Below are 16156 nucleotides of genomic sequence, written 5' to 3' on the forward strand. Positions count from 1 at the left end.
AGCCGCTCCTCTTATAACGCTCCAGTACTGATATAATCTCTATATATTACATCATATGTGATGATATCAGCCGCTCCTCTTATAACGCTCCAGTACTGATATAATCTCTATATATTACATCATATGTGATTATATCAGCCGCTCCTCTTATAATGCTCCAGTACTGATATAACCTCTATATATTACATATGTGATGATATCAGCCGCTCCTCTTATAACGCTCCAGTACTGATATAATCTCTATACATTACATCATATGTGACTGATATCAGCCGCTCCTATTATAACGCTCCAGTACTGATATAATCTCTATACATTACATCATATGTGACTGATATCAGCCGCTCCTATTATAACGCTCCAGTACTGATATAATCTCTATATATTACATCATATGTGATGATATCAGCCGCTCCTCTTATAACACTCCAGTACTGATATAATCTCTATATATTACATCATATGTGATGATATCAGCCGCTCCTCTTATAACGCTCCAGTACTGATATAACCTCTATATATTACATCATATGTGACTGATATCAGCCGCTCCTCTTATAACGCTCCAGTACTGATATAATCTCTATATATTACATCATATGTGATATCAGCCGCTCCTCTTATAACGCTCCAGTACTGATATAATCTCTATATATTACATCATATGTGACTGATATCAGCCTCTCCTCTTATAACGCTCCAGTACTGATATAATCTCTATATATTACATCATATGTGATGATATCAGCCGCTCCTCTTATAACGCTCCAGTACTGATATAATCTCTATATATTACATCATATGTGATATCAGCCGCTCCACTTATAACGCTCCACTACTGATATAATCTCTATTACATCATATGTGATGATATCAGCCGCTCCTCTTATAACGCTCCAGTACTGATATAATCTCTATATATTACATCATATGTGATGATATCAGCCGCTCCTCTTATAACGCTCCAGTACTGATATAACCTCTATATATTACATCATATGTGATGATATCAGCCGCTCCTCTTATAACGCTCCAGTACTGATATAACCTCTATATATTACATCATATGTGATGATATCAGCCGCTCCTCTTATAACGCTCCAGTACTGATATAACCTCTATATATTACATCATATATGATATCAGCCGCTCCTCTTATAACGCTCCAGTACTGATATAACCTCTATATATTACATCATATGTGATATCAGCCGCTCCTCTTATAAAGCTCCAGTACTGATATAATCTCTATATATTACATCATATGTGATATCAGCCGCTCCTCTTATAACGCTCCAGTACTGATATAACCTCTATATATTACACCATGTGATATCAGCCGCTCCTCTTATAACACTCCAGTACTGATATAATCTCTATATATTACATCATATGTGACTGATATCAGCCGCTCCTCTTATAACGCTCCAGTACTGATATAATCTCTATATATTACATCATATGTGATATCAGCCGCTCCTCTTATAACGCTCCAGTACTGATATAATCTCTATATATTACATCATATGTGATGATATCATCCGCTCCTCTTATAACGCTCCAGTACTGATATAATCTCTATATATTACATCATATGTGATGATATCAGCCGCTCCTCTTATAACGCTCCAGTACTGATATAATCTCTATATATTACATCATATGTGATATCAGCCGCTCCTCTTATAACGCTCCAGTACTGATATAATCTCTATATATTACATCATATGTGATATCAGCCGCTCCTCTTATAACACTCCAGTACTGATATAACCTCTATATATTACATATGTGACTGATATCAGCCGCTCCTCTTATAACGCTCCAGTACTGATATAATCTCTATATATTACATATGTGACTGATATCAGCCGCTCCTCTTATAACGCTCCAGTACTGATATAATCTCTATATATTACATCATATGTGATATCAGCCGCTCCTCTTATAACGCTCCAGTACTGATATAATCTCTATATATTACATCATATGTGATATCAGCCGCTCCTCTTATAACGCTCCAGTACTGATATAACCTCTATATATTACATCATATGTGACTGATATCAGCCGCTCCTCTTATAACGCTCCAGTACTGATATAACCTCTATCTATTACATCATATGTGATGATATCAGCCGCTCCTCTTATAACGCTCCAGTACTGATATAATCTCTATATATTACATCATATGTGATGATATCAGCCGCTCCTCTTATAACGCTCCAGTACTGATATCATCTCTATATATTACATCATATGTGATGATATCAGCCGCTCCTCTTATAACGCTCCAGTACTGATATAATCTCTATATATTACATCATATGTGATGATATCAGCCGCTCCTCTTATAACGCTCCAGTACTGATATAACCTCTATATATTACATCATATGTGATGATATCAGCTGCTCCTCTTATAACGCTCCAGTACTGATATAACCTCTATATATTACATCATATGTGATATCAGCCGCTCCTCTTATAACGCTCCAGTACTGATATAACCTCTATATATTACATCATATGTGATATCAGCCTCTCCTCTTATAACGCTCCAGTACTGATATAATCTCTATATATTACATCATATGTGACTGATATCAGTCGCTCCTCTTATAACGCTCCAGTACTGATATAATCTCTATATATTACATCATATGTGATGATATCAGCCGCTCCTCTTATAACGCTCCAGTACTGATATAACCTCTATATATTACATCATATGTGATGATATCAGCCGCTCCTCTTATAACGCTCCAGTACTGATATAATCTCTATATATTACATCATATGTGATATCAGCCGCTCCTCTTATAACGCTCCAGTACTGATATAATCTCTATATATTACATCATATGTGATATCAGCCGCTCCTCTTATAACGCTCCAGTACTGATATAACCTCTATATATTACATCATATGTGATATCAGCCTCTCCTCTTATAACGCTCCAGTACTGATATAATCTCTATATATTACATCATATGTGATGATATCAGCCGCTCCTCTTATAACGCTCCAGTACTGATATAATCTCTATATATTACATCATATGTGATGATATCAGCCGCTCCTCTTATAACGCTCCAGTACTGATATATCCTCTATATATTACATCATATGTGATGATATCAGCCGCTCCTCTTATAACGCTCCAGTACTGATATAATCTCTATATATTACATCATATGTGATATCAGCTGCTCCTCTTATAACGCTCCAGTAGTGATATAATCTCTATATATTACATCATATGTGATGATATCAGCCGCTCCTCTTATAACGCTCCAGTACTGATATAATCTCTATATATTGCATCATATGTGATATCAGCCGCTCCTCTTATAACGCTCCAGTACTGATATAACCTCTATATATTACATCATATGTGATGATATCAGCCGCTCCTCTTATAACGCTCCAGTACTGATATAATCTCTATATATTACATCATATGTGATATCAGCCGCTCCTCTTATAACGCTCCAGTACTGATATAACCTCTATATATTACATCATATGTAATGATATCAGCAGCTCCTCTTATAACGCTCCAGTACTGATATAACCTCTATATATTACACCATGTGATATCAGCCGCTCCTCTTATAACGCTCCAGTACTGATATAATCTCTATATATTACATCATATGTGACTGATATCAGCCTCTCCTCTTATAACGCTCCAGTACTGATATAATCTCTATATATTACATCATATGTAATGATATCAGCCGCTCCTCTTATAATGCTCCAGTACTGATATAACCTCTATATATTACATCATATGTGATGATATCAGCCGCTCCTCTTATAACGCTCCAGTACTGATATAATCTCTATATATTACATCATATGTGACTGATATCAGCCGCTCCTCTTATAACGCTCCAGTACTGATATAATCTCTATATATTACATCATATGTGATGATATCAGCCACTCCTCTTATAACGCTCCAGTACTGATATAATCTCTATATATTACATCATAAGTGACTGATATCAGCCGCTCCTCTTATAACGCTCCAGTACTGATATAATCTCTATATATTACATCATATGTGATGATATCAGCCGCTCCTCTTATAACGCTCCAGTACTGATATAATCTCTATATATTACATCATATGTGATATCAGCCGCTCCTCTTATAACGCTCCAGTACTGGTGAATCTCCTAGGGTCCATGCACCTGGCTCAGTGAGTGCACTCAGATATTAACCCTTTACAGTAAAGATGAGTGCGCGCTCACCCGCTCCACCTCCTGCAGGTACAGTAGGGCGATGTCTCCGGCCTTCTCGTAGCAGGTGATGATCTCTTGGTCCCGGTCCACATGGAGGCTGTTGGTGGACGAGGAGATTGGGAGCTTTTCTAGACAGAGACCTAAATAGAGAATAGAGCAGATATGAGAACATGCTGGGAGTTGTAGTTGTCCGGGCATGCTGGGAGTTGTAGTTTTTGCAACAGCTGGAAAAACACTGGTTGGGAAAAACTTTCCTGAACTAGATTGATACAGATTTGCGCTACTGATATATTGTAAAACTCATCACTATGTCTACTCACTGACAGCAAGCAGAGATCTCATACCTACACCACACAGTCTGCTATACAGCTGCAAGACTTTTCCCATTAAGTTTATTTACATAAACTGCATGAAGGCCGAGCGGCTAAACTGCTCCTGTCACTGCCAGAACGGCGGCCCAGCAAAAAAAAAAAAAAAAAAAAAAAAAAAACGTGGCGGCGAACGGGTGAGCGTGGCGCGATGTGACGGATTAGGCCTTGTACACGCGGCACCTCTTGGCTGCAACATCGCAGGGCGGTAACAGGATCCTCTTAGGGATTAGTCAGAGTTATGTAGCAGAGCTCACTGTGCGCATGGCTGCGAGGGTGTACACTGCTTGCTGTCAATGAATGGAAATACATAGGTGTATACATTAGTGTTTTCTAACCAGGGTGCATCCAGCTGTTGCCGTTGGCTGTCCGGACATGCTGGGAGTTGTAGTTTTGCAACAGATGGAGGCATCATGGTTAAGCTCCTCCCACTCTGCAGTGTTTTGGCTCCCAGGAGTTTAATCTTCGTGATGTCGACTCAACGGCGCTAATGATATAACCGTATTAATGGCGGCTTCGCGAGAAAATCACTTTGTCACCAAGACTTTCGGCTGAATGGAAACTGATCCGCGGAGACTGTGCAGCAGAGTGAGGACACAGCGCCCCCTGCTGCCTGCACTGTGGGAACACACAAAACCTACACTATAGCTTAAAGGGAACACAGCAGGAGAATCAAGAACTAGGACTTATACAAATGTATATGGAGAGAAGCGGCACTCATTGTTTACATGGCAGGGTCACCGCTGATCTCTAGTGATGGATAGGCTGTATTCTCAGTGATGTCACCGCTGATCTCTAGTGATGGATAGGATGTATTCTCAGTGATGTCACCGCTGATCTCTAGTGATGGATAGGCTGTATTCTCAGTGATGTCACCGCTGATCTCTAGTGATGGATAGGCTGTATTCTCAGTGATGTTACCGCTGATCTCTAGTGATGGATAGGCTGTATTCTCAGTGATGTCACCGCTGATCTCTAGTGAATGGATAGGCTGTATTCTCAGTGATGTCACCGCTGATCTCTAGTGATGGATAGGCTGTATTTTCAGTGATGTCACCGCTGATCTCTAGTGATGGATAGGCTCTATTCTCAGTGATGTCACTGCTGATCTCTAGTGATGGATAGGCTGTATTCTCAGTGATGTCACCGCTGATCTCTAGTGATGGATAGGCTGTATTCTCAGTGATGTCACCGCTGATCTCTAGTGATGGATAGGCTGTATTCTCAGTGATGTCACCGCTGATCTCTAGTGATGGATAGGCTGTATTCTCAGTGATGTCACCGCTGATCTCTAGTGATGGATAGACTGTATTCTAAGTGATGTCACTGCTGATCTCTAGTGATGGATAGGCTGTATTCTCAGTGATGTCACCGCTGATCTCTAGTGATGGATAGACTGTATTCTCAGTGATGTCACCGCTGATCTCTAGTGAATGGATAGGCTGTATTCTCAGTGATGTCACCGCTGATCTCTAGTGATGGATAGGCTCTATTCTCAGTGATGTCACCGCTGATCTCTAGTGATGGATAGGCTGTATTCTCAGTGATGTCACCGCTGATCTCTAGTGATGGATAGGCTGTATTCTCAGTGATGTCACCGCTGATCTCTAGTGATGGATAGGCTCTATTCTCAGTGATGTCACCGCTGATCTCTAGTGATGGATAGGCTGTATTTTCAGTGATGTCACTGCTGATCTCTAGTGATGGATAGTCTGTATTCTCAGTGATGTCACCGCTGATCTCTAGTGATGGATAGGCTGTATTTTCAGTGTTGTCACCGCTGATCTCTAGTGATGGATAGGCTCTATTCTCAGTGATGTCACTGCTGATCTCTAGTGATGGATAGGCTGTATTCTCAGTGATGTCACCGCTGATCTCTAGTGATGGATAGGATGTATTCTCAGTGATGTCACCACTGATCTCTAGTGATGGATAGGCTGTATTCTCAGTGATGTCACCGCTGATCTCTAGTGATGGATAGGCTGTATTCTCAGTGATGTCACCGCTGATCTCTAGTGATGGATAGGCTGTATTCTCAGTGATGTCACCGCTGATCTCTAGTGATGGATAGGCTGTATTCTCAGTGATGTCACTGCTGATCTCTAGTGATGGATAGCCTGTATTCTCAGTGATGTCACCGCTGATCTCTAGTGATGGATAGGCTGTATTCTCAGTGATGTCACCGCTGATCTCTAGTTAATGGATAGGCTGTATTCTCAGTGATGTCACCGCTGATCTCTAGTAAATGGATAGGCTGTATTCTCAGTGATGTCACCGCTGATCTCTAGTAAATGGATGGCCAAGGTAAGTTGGGGGAGGTGAGGGTTACTGCCAAGGTCATCCAGCAGCCATGACCCGCACATAATACTGCACCCAGGATCATGAGGATCAGATAAGAGATTTCCGCATTGTTTCTTTGCTCCATCTCTTTCTGGATGATCAGACGTCAGATTACAGATCACTGTATATAGTTTGCGTAGACTGAACATTTCTCTGTATACTGAACGCATCAATCCCTTATTAATACATCATTACTGCCTGATGGCGTCTATAACTACAGATCAGGGGCTGAGGGGGCAGGAATCACCCCGGACCCCAAACAGATGTCTAAATATTATCATAGGAAAACATTAGAGCAGACGGGGTCACCTTCCTACCTTTGGTTGCGTACGCCTCCGCGATCATCCGCAGCTTATAGGGGGGAGACGCCACCAGCTGAAGGTCATCCAGACCGACCCGGGAGTAAATAGACAAAGCTTCTCTATAGTCGCCTTCTATATAATCCAGCTTGGCCATAATCATGTTGGCTTCCTGCATCCAGTCCGACTGCGAATACAAAGAACAATGGAAGTGTATGGTCTGAGGTCACCTGGGGTCACTGTGTACATACATTACTGATCCTGTACTGATCCTGAGTTATATCCTGTATTATACTCCAGAGCTGTACTCACTATTCTGCTGGTGAGGTCACTGTGTACATACATTACATTACTGATCCTGTACTGATCCTGAGTTATATCCTGTATTATACCCCTGAGCTGTACTCACTATTCTGCTGGTGAGATCACTGTGTACATACATTACATTACTGATCCTGTACTGATCCTGAGTTATATCCTGTATTATACTCCAGAGCTGTACTCACTATTCTGCTGGTGAGGTCACTGTGTACATTACATTACTGATCCTGTACTGATCCTGAGTTATATCCTGTATTATACCCCTGAGCTGTACTCACTATTCTGCTGGTGAGGTCACTGTGTACACACATTACATTACTTATCCTGTACTGATCCTGAGTTATATACTGTATTATACTCCAGAGCTGCACTCACTATTCTGCTGGTGAGGTCACTGTGTACATACATTACATTACTTATCCTGTACTGATCCTGAGTTATATCCTGTATTATACTCCAGAGCTGTACTCACTATTCTGCTGGTGAGGTCACTGTGTACATACATTACATTACTGATCATGTACTGATCCTGAGCTATATCCTGTATTATACTCCAGAGCTGTACTTACTATTCTGCTGGTGAGGTCACTGTGTACATACATTACATTACTGATCCTGTACTGATCCTGAGTTATATCCTGTATTATACTCCAGAGCTGTACTCACTATTCTGCTGGTGAGGTCACTGTGTACATACATTACTTATCCTGTACTGATCCTGAGTTATATCCTGTATTATACCCCAGAGCTGTACTCACTATTCTGCTGGTGAGGTCACTGTGTATATACATTACATTACTTATCCTGTACTGATCCTGAGTTATATCCTGTATTATACTCCAGAGCTGTACTCACTATTCTGCTGGTGAGGTCACTGTGTACATACATTACTTATCCTGTACTGATCCTGAGTTATATCCTGTATTATACTCCAGAGTTGTACTCACTATTCTGCTGGTGAGGTCACTGTGTACATACATCACATTACTGATCTTGTACTGATCCTGAGTTATATCCTGTATTATACTCCAGAGTTGTACTCACTATTCTGCTGGTGGGGTCACTGTGTACATACATTACTGATCTTGTACTGATCCTGAGTTATATCCTGTATTATACTCCAGAGCTGTACTCACTATTCTGCTGGTGAGGTCACTGTGTACATACATTACATTACTGATCTTGTACTGATCCTGAGTTATATCCTGTATTATACTCCAGAGCTGTACTCACTATTCTGCTGGTGAGGTCACTGTGTACATACATTACATTACTTATCCTGTACTGATCCTGAGTTACCGTATATACTAGAGTATAAGCCAAGTTTTTCAACACGATTTTTCGTGCTGAAAAAGCCCCCCTCGGCTTATACTCGAGTGAACTCTCCGCTCGTCAATCCCTTCATCAGTAGTCTTCAAGCTGCGGACCTCCAGATGTTGCAAAACTACAACTCCCAGCATGTCCGGATAGCCATCAGCTGTCCAGGCATGCTGGGTGTTGTAGTTTTGAAACCTCTGGAGGTCCGCAGGTTGAAGACCACAGTGGCCTTTGTCGTCATCCAGCCCCCCCCCCCTTTTGTTTTGTACTCACCTCCCCTCGGTGGGACGTTCGGGTGATCTGGTCCGGGCCATCTATGCTGCAGGGACCGTCCGGTGGGGAGGGTTAGTCATTCCGGGCTGTCCATTTTCACCGGGGGGCCTCTTCTCCGCGCTTCGGGCCTGGCCCTGGAGTAGTGACATTGCCTTAAAAACAACGCACATGGACGTTCGTGCACAACGTCCCTGTGCGTCATCGTCAAGGCAATGTCACTACTCCAGGGCCAGGCCCGAAGCGCGGAGAAGAGGCCCCCCGGTGAAAATGGACAGCCCGGAATGACTAACCCTCCCCACCGGACGGTGCCTGCAGCATAGATGGCCCGGACCAGATCACCCGAACGTCCCGCCGAGGGGAGGTGAGTACAAAACAAAAGGGGGGGCTGGATGATGATGAAGGCCGCAGTGGTCTTTAACCTGTGGACCTCCAGAGGATTCAAAACTACAACACCCAGCATGCCTTGACAGTCGATGGCTGTCCCGAAATGCTGGGAGTTGTAGTTTTGCAACATCTGGAGGTCCGCAGGTTGAAGACCACTGATGAAGGGATTGACAGGCGGTGATGATGAAGGGGGGGGATGATGTATTTCCCACCCTAAGCTTATAGTTGAGCCAATAACTTTTCCTGGGTTTTAGGGGTAAAATTAGGGGCATCGGCTTATATTTGGGTCGGCTTATACTCGAGTATATACGGGTATCCTGTATTATACATTTCAGCCTGTGGTTACTGTAGCTCTGGCTGATAATTATTAGTAATTATTAATTATTAATTTTTTTAGTATTTGTCCTTTTGTATAACTCTTATATTTCCTCGGTCATCATGGGGTTAACCTGTGGCGCAGTCAGACCGTAGCGCCCAATTTGTTTAATGAATCTGTGATTTGGTCGCCGGCCAGTTGTTTAATACCATAATGACTCAGGACAGATGGGAGGATATCGGTTCCTCATCCCCGGGGACAACACCGCCCTGAGCTGCTGATTTATTAATAACAAGAACCTAGTGGGGGAAATGGACATAATACAGTGCGCAGCCAATCACAGGGATGAGCACTGATCATGTGACCTGTCGTCAGTATCCTTACCTATTACAGGTGACTGCAAATCCCCTTCCTCCAACACAAAGATCAGTGCATAGTGACTGCACCAGCAGAATAGTGAGTACAGATCTGGAGTATAATACAGGATATAACTCAGGATCAGTACAGGATAAGTAATGTGATGTATGTACACAGTGACATCACCAGCAGAATAGTGAGTACAGCTCTGGGGTATAATACAGGATATAACTCAGGATCAGTACAGGATAAGTAATGTAATGTATATACACAGTGTCCTCACCAGCAGAATAGTGAGTACAGCTCTGGAATATAATACAGGATATAACTCAGGATCAGTACAGGATAAGTAATGTAATGTATGTACACAGTGATCTCACCAGCAGAATAGTGAGTACAGCTCTGGGGTATAATACAGGATATAACTCTGGATCAGTACAGGATAAGTAATGTAATGTATGTACACAGTGACCTCACCAGCAGAATAGTGAGTACAGCTCTGGAGTATAATACAGGATATAACTCAGGATCAGTACAGGATAAGTAATGTAATGTATCTACACAGTGACCTCACCAGCAGAATAGTGAGTACAGCTCTGGGGTATAATACAGGATATTACTCAGGATCAGTACAGGATAAGTAATGTAATGTATGTACACAGTGACCTCACCAGCAGAATAGTGAGTACAGCTCTGGAGTATAATACAGGATATAACTCAGGATCAGTACAGGATAAGTAATGTAATGTATCTACACAGTGACCTCACCAGCAGAATAGTGAGTTCAGCTCTGGGGTAATTTGTGGAGAAGATAAACAGGTGGGAACCCGGGAGAAAAGGGTTAATTTGCCGCAGACCATCTAAAGCGGCGCCGGTTTTGTCGCATTACTTTGCACTTTGTCAGATGACTTTGCTGTTGACACAGATTCTTATTTGCTGAAGTCATTAGTATTTTCTGGCGTCCGATCCGCCGGCTTCCGGCCCAGATCTCTGGTAATATCGCTAATGGAGAAATTAAAGGGCCGGCGTCCTATTTCCTGCACTCCCCCATATTTAACCCCTCAGTGACCAAGAAAATTCTCCACTTTCATCTTCTCACTCCTCGCCTTCTAAGCCCCCATTCACATGGAGATGATCTGTCAGTTCTGTCTGCAGAATTCACTTGGAAATGCATTGCTGTCTATGTTATACTGTACTATAAAAAAAAAAAAAATAATAATAATATATGTCACGATCACACCCTATCGGTCCAGCCAAGACGCTAGAGAGAGTGTGTTGGTGCAAGGGTTAAAGCCGCCAGACCTCTGGGTATCCAATACTAGTCCCAGCAAGTCACCAAATTAACCCTTAGATAAACGTGTTTTACCAGAGCTTCCTTCAGAAAGGTGAGCTCATATATTTAGAGATCAAAGACCAGAGCTGATTAATTAAACATTTAATCTGATAAAAGGTATCACAGTGCTGACTATATAAAAATACAGAAACAAATGACATACAGGTATAACAATATATAAAAGAGTTTAGCAAGACAAGTTCAGAAAACAAAAGATGAAGTTCTTACAGCATGATGGTATCAGTCCATGAGAGTGAGTTCCAGCTGTTCTTAGGATGGTCTTGTCAGCTTGTTGCACAGCATTGAACACCCCGAGTCTAGCATTGTTAAATATTATATATCTGCCTGTTTGGAGGGAGACTCCATTCCCCCCTCCCCTCTGATCCCACCAGAGGGGCATCTCTCTGCCTGGCCCTCTTATCTGGTTGATTATATGATGGGACCAGAGTGCATGACTTCAAAGGAGATGTAAACACACAGCCAGACCCCCAATAAAATGCAATACACAAAACACCATCTGAATGACCCCTCACCCCCCCAGGTCTTAGTTTATAGATAGATGCAACTATAAAACACATGTATGTTTCCATAATCAGGCCTTGGGCCTGACAAATTTATTTAACTCCTTAACGACCACGGACGTAAATGTACGTCCTGATGCGGCAGTATTTGGAGCACCAGGACGTACATTTACGACACCTGTATGACCACGAGCATCGGAGCGGTGCTCCTGTTATACACGGCATGTTCCGGCCTGGGTCCCGCAGGTAATGGCAGACATCCGCGATCACGCGGATGTCCGCCATTAACCCCTCAGATGCCGTGATCAGTACAGATCACGGCATCTGCGGTAGTGCGCATGTTAAAATAGATAATTGGATCGGATAATTGGATAATTTTTTATTACAAAAATTTGGAATAAAATGTGACTAAAAAGCAGCATTTTTGGACATTTTTCATTTTTTACGTTTACGCCGTTCACCGGACGGGCTGCCGCGCCCGTCCGGTGAACGGCGTAAACGTAAAAAATGAAAAATGTCCAAAAATGCTGCTTTTTAGTCACATTTTATTCCAAATTTTTTTTTTTAAATTATCTATAAGTTTTATATATGCAAATGTGGCATCGATAAAAATAACAGATGACGGCGCAAAAAATTATCCCTCATTTCGCCTTATATACGGAAAAATGAAAAAGTTATAGGTGGTTAAAATAGGGCGATTTTAGATTACTGATTTTGAACAAAAAGTTTTAGATTTTTTTTAAGCGGTACAAAAATATAAAAGTATCAAGCCATGGGGATCATTTTAATCGTATTGACCCACAGAATAAATAAAACGTGTCATTTTTACCGTACAGTGTATAGTGTGAAAATAAGACTCTCGAAAGTGTGCAAAATTGTGCTTTTCATTGAAATTTCCTCCCTAAAAAAAAACTTTTTGGGTTCGCCGTACATTTTATGGTAAAATGAGAGGCTTCATTACTAAGTACAATTGGTCGCGCAAAAAACAAGCCCTTATATGGGTCTGGGGATGGAAATATAAGAGAGTTCTGGATTTTAGAAGGCGAGGAGGAAAAAACAAAAACACTAAAATAAAATTGGCCTGGTCCTTAAGGGGTTAAGGACATGTGATGTGTTTTTTTTCTTTACGCCATTCACCATGCGAAGTAAATAAAGTTATATATTAATATATACTGTAATAGGCGACTACACACGCGGTGACCGCAAACCTTATAGATCAGTGTCTCCCAACCAGGGTGCCTCCAGATGTTGCAAACTACTACTCCCAGCATGCTCGGACAGCCTCTTATTGTAGTGTTTGTCAAACAGGGTGCCTCCAGCTGTTGCAAAACTACAACTCCCAGCATGCCGGGGAGTTGTAGTTTTGCAACAGCTGGAGGCACCCTAGTTAGCAAACACTGCAGCAGCTGATTTTTCATGGCGCTGTTCGCTCCATATCCTGGAAATACGTGCAGAGTAGGATCTGCGGTGACCAGGAGGCGGTGTACGTATACTAATAGGGAGGCGGTGTACGTATACTAATAGGGAGGCGGTGTACGTATACTAATAGGGAGGCGGTGTACGTATACTAATAGGGAGGCGGTGTACGTATACTAATAGGGAGGCGGTGTACGTATACTAATAGGGAGGCGGTGTACGTATACTAATAGGGAGGCGGTGTACGTGTACTAATAGGGAGGCGGTGTACGTGTACTAATAGGGAGGCGGTGTACGTATACTAATAGGGAGGCGGTGTACGTATACTAATAGGGAGGCGGTGTACGTATACTAATAGGGAGGCGGTGTACGTGTACTAATAGGGAGGCGGTGTACGTGTACTAATAGGGAGGCGGTGTACGTGTACTAATAGGGAGGCGGTGTACGTGTACTAATAGGGAGGCGGTGTACGTGTACTAATAGGGAGGCGGTGTACGTGTACTAATAGGGAGGCGGTGAACGTATACTAATAGGGAGGTGGTGTACTAATAGGGAGGCGGTGTACGTGTACTAATAGGGAGGCGGTGTACGTATACTAATAGGGAGGCGGTGTACGTATACTAATAGGGAGGCGGTGTACGTATACTAATAGGGAGGCGGTGTACGTATACTAATAGGGAGGCGGTGTACGTACACTAATAGGGAGGCGGTGTACTAATAGGGAGGCGGTGTAGGTACACTAATAGGGAGGCGGTGTACGTATACTAATAGGGAGGCGGTGTACGTATACTAATAGGGAGGCGGTGTACGTATACTAATAGGGAGGCGGTGTACGTATACTAATAGGGAGGCGGTGTACGTATACTAATAGGGAGGCGGTGTACGTATACTAATAGGGAGGCGGTGTACGTATACTAATAGGGAGGCGGTGTACGTATACTAATAGGGAGGCGGTGTACGTGTACTAATAGGGAGGCGGTGTACGTGTACTAATAGGGAGGCGGTGTACGTGTACTAATAGGGAGGCGGTGTACGTATACTAATAGGGAGGCGGTGTAGGTATACTAATAGGGAGGCGGTGTAGGTATACTAATAGGGAGGCGGTGTAGGTATACTAATAGGGAGGCGGTGTAGGTATACTAATAGGGAGGCGGTGTAGGTATACTAATAGGGAGGCGGTGTACGTATACTAATAGGAGGCGGTGTACGTATACTAATAGGGAGGCGGTGTACGTATACTAATAGGGAGGCGGTGTACGTATACTAATAGGGAGGCGGTGTACGTATACTAATAGGGAGGCGGTGTACGTATACTAATAGGGAGGCGGTGTACGTATACTAATAGGGAGGCGGTGTACGTATACTAATAGGGAGGCGGTGTACGTATACTAATAGGGAGGCGGTGTACGTATACTAATAGGGAGGCGGTGTACGTATACTAATAGGGAGGCGGTGTACGTAGACTAATAGGGAGGCGGTGTACGTGCACTAATAGGGAGGCGGTGTACGTGCACTAATAGGGAGGCGGTGTACGTGCACTAATAGGGAGGCGGTGTACGTGCACTAATAGGGAGGCGGTGTACGTGCACTAATAGGGAGGCGGTGTACGTGCACTAATAGGGAGGCGGTGTACGTGCACTAATAGGGAGGCGGTGTACGTGCACTAATAGGGAGGCGGTGTACGTGCACTAATAGGGAGGCGGTGTACGTAATAGGGAGGCGGTGTACGTGCACTAATAGGGAGGCGGTGTACGTATACTAATAGGGAGGCGGTGTACTAATAGGGAGGCGGTGTACGTATACTAATAGGGAGGCGGTGTACTAATAGGGAGGCGGTGTACGTGCACTAATAGGGAGGCGGTGTACGTATACTAATAGGGAGGCGGTGTACTAATAGGGAGGCGGTGTACTAATAGGGAGGCGGTGTACTAATAGGGAGGCGGTGTACTAATAGGGAGGCGGTGTACTAATAGGGAGGCGGTGTACTAATAGGGAGGCGGTGTACTAATAGGGAGGCGGTGTACGTATACTAATAGGGAGGCGGTGTACGTATACTAATAGGGAGGCGGTGTACGTATACTAATAGGGAGGCGGTGTACGTATACTAATAGGGAGGCGGTGTACGTGTACTAATAGGGAGGCGGTGTACGTGTACTAATAGGGAGGCGGTGTACGTGTACTAATAGGGAGGCGGTGTACGTGTACTAATAGGGAGGCGGTGTACGTGTACTAATAGGGAGGCGGTGTACGTATACTAATAGGGAGGCGGTGTACGTATACTAATAGGGAGGCGGTGTACGTATACTAATAGGGAGGCGGTGTACGTGTACTAATAGGGAGGCGGTGTACGTGTACTAATAGGGAGGCGGTGTACGAGTACTAATAGGGAGGCGGTGTACGTGTACTAATAGGGAGGCGGTGTACGTATACTAATAGGGAGGCGGTGTACGTATACTAATAGGGAGGCGGTGTACGTATACTAATAGGGAGGCGGTGTACGTATACTAATAGGGAGGCGGTGTACGTATACTAATAGGGAGGCGGTGTACGTATACTAATAGGGAGGCGGTGTACGTATACTAATAGGGAGGCGGTGTACGTATACTAATAGGGAGGCGGTGTACGTATACTAATAGGGAGGCGGTGTACGTATACTAA

At 43.2% G+C, this 16156-nt stretch overlaps 1 protein-coding gene across 1 annotated transcript in view; it reads right to left on the reverse strand.

Annotated features, from left to right (window-relative positions):
- Positions 1 to 16156, reverse strand: part of TTC7B (tetratricopeptide repeat domain 7B) — a 159847-nt gene that overhangs the window by 129681 nt on the left and 14010 nt on the right. Inside the window, 2 exon segments of the mRNA XM_056546155.1 lie at positions 4263 to 4393; positions 7279 to 7447. Of these exon segments, the coding sequence (XP_056402130.1) occupies positions 4263 to 4393; positions 7279 to 7447 (300 nt within the window).

Source organism: Hyla sarda, chromosome 11 (assembly GCF_029499605.1).
Source record: "Hyla sarda isolate aHylSar1 chromosome 11, aHylSar1.hap1, whole genome shotgun sequence".
NCBI lineage: Eukaryota > Metazoa > Chordata > Amphibia > Anura > Hylidae > Hyla > Hyla sarda.